The sequence below is a fragment of the Salmo trutta genome, chromosome 38, assembly GCF_901001165.1.
Source record: "Salmo trutta chromosome 38, fSalTru1.1, whole genome shotgun sequence".
Classification (NCBI taxonomy): Eukaryota; Metazoa; Chordata; class Actinopteri; order Salmoniformes; family Salmonidae; genus Salmo; species Salmo trutta.
This window is the reverse complement of record NC_042994.1, coordinates 3,887,842-3,895,588: the sequence shown is the minus strand read 5'-3', so window position 1 is coordinate 3,895,588 and position 7,747 is coordinate 3,887,842. Positions and strand designations below refer to the sequence as shown.

The 7,747-nt window shown below is 46.3% G+C and overlaps 1 protein-coding gene across 1 annotated transcript; it reads right to left on the bottom strand.

The window, feature by feature from the left end:
- Positions 1-3,749: 3,749 nt before the first annotated feature.
- LOC115178656 (platelet-derived growth factor subunit A) lies at positions 3,750-6,977 on the bottom strand (the record flags this gene model as incomplete). Its single annotated transcript, XM_029739913.1, is given in 3 exon segments — positions 3,750-3,796; positions 5,449-5,545; positions 6,142-6,977. Coding segments are annotated over 3 exon segments (210 nt in total), but the record flags the coding sequence as incomplete, so codon positions are not given.
- Between the last annotated feature and the right edge of the window lie 770 nt (positions 6,978-7,747).

The following is a 7,747-nucleotide window of genomic DNA, read 5'->3' as shown; positions in this document are numbered from 1 at the left end:
CTGAATTTGATCACTCTTTTGTTGCTGAGAATTTAAAAAGGCTTCTAAATTTGGTAATTTCCACTTTAAAATGTCAGGCTTGATTTTCCTTACGAAAATGTATCAACCCCTACATAAAATGTCCATTAACTATAATCCACATAATAATTCACATTTCCTGTTGCTGACTGATTATTTTCCTGCTGTAGCAAACTGGCTCAAATTAAGATGCTACATCTGTATGTGAAAGGGAGGAGACATGGAGAAGAACCCATTGTAGGCTATTGAGATGCAGCCTGAGGGAGTTTCTCAGTTTCCTTCCTGGCAAATGAAATACAGGGAATAAGACACGAGTCAACTGAAAGGTGTGTAACACGAGGTGTGTTTGGGTTCTCAGTAAACCACCAGCTCATATTAATATGATTATGACCTTCTAGCTGTTATTTCCCCAGAAAGTCATCATAAAGTCAGACATCAACAATTGGAACCTTTGTCTCTGTCCCACCAGTGGAAACTGGAATGGAGGGAAACAGACAGTGGACACAGAGAAAACCATGGGATATTAATAACACAGAGTCAAGACCAGTATGAAGCCATTGAAAACAACGGTCCGCTGTTCTGGTCCTCGGTGAATGGTTTCTGGAAGAGCAGAGACGGGCAAGCTAGCATGCACGTGCACACACACATTCACACACCCTCGAAGGCTTCTCCTGGACGTCACGCAGCGTGTGAAAGTGTGTGCGCGTGCGTGTGTGTGTGTGTCTGTGCATACGCGTGTACGTGTGTGTGTTTCCTCTCCATAGTCCTGTCTCTGTAGTTGAATCTCAGGATATACGGGAGACTTATCTTTTGATTTCCTCTCTGTCAAAGACAAAGAGAAAGAAGAAAGAAAGAATGAAAGAATGAAGAAGGGGAAAAAGAATGAGAGAGAGAGAGACCCTTTCATCTAATATTGAGTATCAAAAGGGGATCAAATCTGCGCCCTCCCTTCTCTCCTCATCTGTCCATTCCTCTCATCCCCTCTGCTCTCTCTATCCCTCCCCTCTCTCCTCATCTGTCCATTCCTCTCATCCCTCTGCTCTCTCTATCCCTCCCTTCTCTCCTCATCTGTCCATTCCTCTCATCCCTCTGCTCTCTCTATCCCTCCCTTCTCTCCTCATCTGTCCATTCCTCTCATCCCTCTGCTCTCTCTCCCCCCTTATATCCTCATCTGTCACATCCTCTCATCCCTGCTCTCTCTATCCCTCCCTTCTCTCCTCATCTGTCCATTCTCTCATCCCTCTGCTCTCTCTATCCCTCCCTTCTCTCCTCATCTGTCCATTCCTCTCATCCCTCTGCTCTCTCTATCCCTCCCTTCTCTCCTCATCTGTCATTTCCTCTCATCCCTCTGCCTCTCTCATATCCCTCCCTTCTCTCCTCATCTGTCCATTCCTCTCATCCCTCTGCTCTCTCTATCCCTCCTTCTCTCTATCTCCTCCTCTCATCTGTCCTATCCCTCCTCATCTCCTCATCTGCCCTTCTCTCTCCTCTCTCTATCCCTCCCTCTCTCATCTGTCCATTCCTCTCATCCCTCTGCTCTCTCTATCCCTCCCTTCTCTCCTCATCTGTCCATTCCTCTCATCCCTCTGCTCTCTCTATCCCTCCCTTCTCTCCTCATCTGTCCATTCCTCTCATCCCTCTGCTCTCTCTATCCCTCCTCATCTCTCCTCACCACCCGGCTTACTTCATGCTACTCTCGTGCCTCATCTGTCCATTCCTCTCATCCCTCTGCTCTCTCTATCAAACCATCCCTCACCCCTTCAAAAACACTGCTTCTCACTTTCTCACTCTCTTTCTGTACATTTCAGCACAGTTAGATTTCCTCCAATAGTTACGGCTCTTATTTGCAGGGATGTCTCTATGACCTTTGACCCTCTATTTCTGCATATGATCTCTATCTGAGGTCTACAACAGATAGCGCTGCCTCAGCCAGCTCAGTTCAGTTCAGATTGTATTCATTAGGAACTAAACATAATAGCATTTACCTAAACAAGGAGGGACTACCAGCACCCAGAAATCACAACTTCTTCCTCTGTGTGAACTGTCTGAGGAACAGCTAAGCCAGACAGACAGCATCTTTAGTCTTTTAATAGACAGAGGACTGAGGAGCCATTCACTCAGAGGAAAACAGGGAGTGGGGAAAACAAAATAACCCCCGTAGTGAATACACTGAAGCACTGAGATCATCAACACACCCACTATCCTCCTCGGCTCAGACCATGCTAAACTGGCTGGAAATCCTTAGCGCATGAACACACACACACACACCGTCTCACTCCTTTTTCTCTTTCTCCATCCTCTCTCTCTCTCTCTCTCTCTCTCTCTCACACACACACACTGAGCAGAGCTTCCAGTTGGCAGTGTGTGTGGGTTTAAGATGGCAGGGTTTACTTGCTATTATGTGCCAGCCCTGGCAGAGATTAAATACAAATGATTATGTTCCTGCGGTCGCGAGGGAGTCTCCTGGCCTGGCACACACACACGCATACACACACACACACACACACACACACACACACACACACACACACACACACACACACATACACATACACATACACACACACACACAGACACACACACACACACACAGTACCAGACAAAAGTTTGGACACACCTACTCATTCAAGTGTTTTTCTTTATTTTTATTATCTTCCAGGTGAAGCTGGTTGAGAGAATGCCAAGAGTGAGCAAAGCTGTCATCAAGGCAAAGGGTGGCAACTTGAAGAATCTCACATATAAAATATATTTTGATTTGTTTAACACTTCGGTTACTACATGATTCCATATGTGTTATTTCACTATTATTCTACAATGACTGGTACTGTACACACACGCACACAGACACAGACACAGACACACAGGCACAAACCTAGCCAGGCAGACCTAGCTAAGGGGAGCTGGACTAGAAGAAAGGGGTTGAATGGTTGAGTTGCTGTGTGTGTGTGTGTGTGTGTGTGTGTGTTCAGAGAACGTGTGGCTCTCTCCTACCTTGACAGTGCGGTGGTGCTTGCGGGAGGGCAGGCAGTGCATGTTGCTGGTGTTGCAGCATCCGGTACATCTCTTCACCTCTACACAGGGAGGCCAGATGATGAAGTTAGCGGAGGTGGAATCCACCTGGCTCCGAGGGATCTCGTAGATCACCGTACGAGTCTTACACACCGCGGGTAACGCCTCCTCTGGGGTCAAATGGGAGGGGAGAGGTTAAAGGTGAAACATGACAGCATAGAGAGAAGGTAGTGTTGGTGTATACTTACACACACACACAGAGACACACACGTGCAGAGACACAGAGACACACACGTAGACGTAGATGTACAGTAGATGGGATATAGACAGAAAGAGGCAAATACTCAGACAGACACACACGTTCTGTCTGTCTGTCTGTCTGTCTGTCTGTCTGTCTGTCTGTCTGTCTGTCTGTCTGTCTGTCTGTCTGTCTGTCTGTCTGTCTGTCTGTCTGTCTCTCTCTCTCTCTCTCTCTCTCTCTCTCTCTCTCTCTCTCTCTCTCTCTCTCCTCTCTCTCTCTCTCTCTCTCTCTCTCTCTCTCTCTCTCTCTCTCTCTCTCTCTCTCTCTCTCTCTCTCTCTCTCTCGCTCTCTCTCTCTCGCTCTCTCGCTCTCTCGCTCAAATTCCACAGGTATGCATGAACACAATTACAAAGACACACACACACTTACCGATGCTCCTCTTGTGCCTGGAGTGTGTCTGAGAGCTCTCCAGCTGTGAGTGGGCCTTGTTGTGGTACCTCTGTTTGTTCTCCTCTATCACCTCATTCTCTGTTGACCACAACAACATCAATCTCATGTTATCCCTACACTAGCTGGGCCATTCAGAAGCAGAGCAACACTGAATGGAGAGAGAAGCTTGAACTCAGAAAAGCTCAAAATAACTGTGTCCCCTCTGTAAATGAACAATCCCTTATCGTCACCATGACAACCATAAGCCTTCTGCTATCCAATCTAACAGCTCTGGTTGTTAGTCGGGTGTGTAAAGAACCTTTCACTTCAAAATCACCTTGTTTGTCCTTTCAGCTCTATATTGACCTGTTTGGGGTCTCTCTCTCAAAGTGTATATTTTTGCTACCCAAATACTGACCCCACAGAGAGTGTAGACTGTAGAGGGCGTGTGTGTGATTGTGTGTGTCTGTGTGTGTGTGTGTGTGTGTGTGTGTGTGTGTCTGTGTGTGTGTCTGTGTGTGTGTGTGTGTGTGTGTGTGTGTGTGTGTGCGTGACTGCACTTACGTGCAGGAACTTAAGTGCTTGCTGTATGTCTTGACCAACACAAAGCCTCCTCGCTCCTTCCTCCTGACACTCAGGAATTTCACCATGAATTATACATACCAACACAGCAGCCATTCAGCCCTCAGTGTGTGTGTGTGTGTGTGTGTGTGTGTTTCATTCAGCCTTACACTGCTGCTCCACAAATAATGGACAGTATGACAGCAGCATAAAGCCTACAGCCACTTGACCCCCCAGCACCGAGGAGACAGCTGAGTAGCAGACAGGCCTATTTGCATCTCAATAATGCCAGAATGAATGGTGGGGTGTAGTCAAGACCAAATGAAAAATGATAAGAACTTGTAGGATGGAGAGCGGTTACTAAGTAGCCTAACAATAAATGGCTTGAAGCGTTTCATTAGGGTATGTTTCAAGCCCTTGTCCACACCTTCCCCCTTATTCCACCAGACTCCAGTTACATGTTCAGTTTTCCTAAAGTTCATTTCACGTGGAATAAAAAGTGTGAAACAGATCAAAAGTTTTGACACAAGCAGCAGTCACCAGATTCACGGTGGCTGTCCGCCCTGGTGCCGCGAGCAGCGGGACAGAGACAACTCCCACTAACACCGAGCAGAAGCTGGTGAGACGCCTTTTAGTTCCCGCCCGAGAGGGGCGTGCTCATGGCCGGGGAAACATCCAATGGAGATTCATCCACTCTCTCCCTCTAAGCTGCAGGAAGTAACTCGTCTAATTCAACGTCTCTTATGTGGCAGACAAACCTGTCCAAGTTGCCCACAGGCTAACAGCCTATCACAAACAAGACACAGCCATAGCACCTCTTTACACCTCTCTCCTCCTACCTTCAAAGGGCACACACTTAGAAAAAAAGGTTCTGGATAGAACCAAAAAGTGTTCTATGCTTGCTTCATATATGGCACCCCTTAAGGTTCTATATAGAACAAATGTTGGGTCAGTGAATAAGAACCCATGGGGTTCTGATCAACCAACCCTATAAGAGGATTCTATATAGAACATTTAGTGGTGCCACATATAAAGCAAGCAATAGAACCCGTTTTGGTTCTATCCAAAACCTTGTAGGCTACTTCTGGCATGTTGTGTTGAGCTCAGTTCAGTGTCTTTACTGAAGCCTAGCCCTAGGCTGTGTAATAAAGCTATTGAATGAAGACTGATTTAAGAGGCTTTAGGCCTACCATCCAGGTCTAGCTCCAGGAGCCGCTGGAGGTCGCTGATGCTGCGGATCTCACTGCGGGACAGCCGCTCCAACAGCTCCCGGGGGAGTGGGGCCTCCTACAAGAAAAGGAAAACATTGAAATGAAAATAACAGCACTTTATTACCCACACAGACGTTATTGTACCGTAATGGATGGCGCGGCTATAGCAGTGGTATGAGCGTGACTATGTAGCGCTGAATAAGTGTTTTAAGCACTAACAGTGTAGGTTCCGTCCCTCTCTTCGCCCCAACCTGGGCTCGAACCAGGGACCCTTGCACACATCAACAACTGACACCCACGAAGCATCGTTACCCATCGCGCCACAAAAGCCGCGAGACGTCACTGATTGAAATGCTATTAGCGCGCACTACCGCTAACTAACTAGCCATTTCACATCGGTTACATGTGCACAATTAATGGGGTGGTATAATACACACTTAGTTTGCGCTTGTTGCTGAGAAGCCATAGATTCCCCCTATTGTCATGTCATTTTTGAACGGAGTTACAGCAACGCTACTCTGGAGTTTTGTGCATAATTATGCATAAGTGGAGCATGAACGAACGAACATTGCACCTGCCAACGAAGTAAGCGTTGCACTAAAAACGGCACAATTTGAACATATTTGTCCCCTACAGAGCGTACAAACCAAAACTCGTATAAAAGTCCTTTACCTCAGCGGCGGTGCGTAACAGGCACAATAAGCAGGCGAGGAGGAAGCTCAGAAAAGCGGCTCTCATCTCCCTTCGGGTCCTTTGGGCTCCAGAACGAGAGAAAGTTCCAGTAGTTCCACCAACACCGTTCCAGAACCAGGAGCTGAGGCGTCGCTCCCAAACCACGGGAATCCAGTACCATCCCTCGGATGGAACCGCTACCTCCACGACTCTACAGCCGGTAGTCCGAATTATTTGGCTGTTATAGGCAACATGGCGAGGCTAACAGTGTGACTTTATTGGGTGTTCATTTAGGTTTACATTTATTAAGACTGACGTTTATTGAAGTCAGTTGGGTTTCCTACTCCGCTTTTGGCCACAGAAGCAACACAGGAGCAGGAGATGGGTCGGAGTTACGGCACCTGAGACAAGAGCTATCTATGCTTAGAAGAACTTCCAGAATTGAGAAATGTAATCATTTTGTCGATTAGGCTCTAATCCACTTGAAGTGAAGACGTCGCGTTGTGACACATTTTAGTGTTTTAATCCTTTATGCATGTTGATACAATTCTCTGAGAATATAATATTCCACTATCCATACATTTATGGGACACTTCCAAAAATATAAACTTTATGTCCTGTTTATATCAGCAAATGGAGAATAGGTCAAAAATAATGTCAAGCCGTCCGCATGTCCTGGTTGTTGTTATCAAACGGTTTTTGTAGCCTATTAGATCCCTTCAAAGCGGGTCCGCTGTAGACTGTGATCTCCGTGGTGAATGAAGTCGGAACGCTTTGAGTCATATGATATAGCTACTGCGCTGCTGGGGGATGGCGGGGCGCGGTCACGCTGCAACCCGCTCTCCGGGTGTGTGCTCTGTAACTACAGATGGATAGATCGGCCATAAAGGACACCATTGGCTTTTGACTGTCACATCAGTCCATTCAACGCACCAGACTTCTTTCATGCATCATTGGTCAAATTCAGGTGCGTTGCAGATCAATGCAATTATAGTGATGATGATGATGGTGGTGATGATGGTGGTGATAGTGGTGGTGATGATGGTACCCTCAAGCCATAAGACTCCTGAACAGCTAATCAAATGGCTACCCAGACTAGTTGCATCCCCCCTGTTATTATCTATGCATAGTCACTTTAATAACTCTACCTACATGTACATATTACCTCAATTACCTCGACTAACCGGTGACCCCGCACATTGGCACATTGACATATTGACTCTGTACCGGTACCCTCTGTATAGAGCCCCACTATTGTAATTTACTGTTGCTCTTTAATTGTTTGTTATTCTTATCACTTACTTTTTGGGAGGATTTTCTTAAAACTGCATTGTTGGTTAAGGGCTTGTAAGTAAGCATTTCACAGTAAGGTCTACACCTGTTGTATTCGGCACATGTGACAAACAACATTTGATTTGATTTGATTTTGATGGTGATAGTGGTGATGATGATGATAATGATGCTGGTGATGATGATAATGATGCTGGTGATGACGATGACGATGACAGTGATGATGAAGGTGATGAGGATGTTGATGTTCTCTATAAACATCATATCCTGTAACTGTCCCTAAATGCCCTGTTTTTTTTACCACACAAAGCCAGGT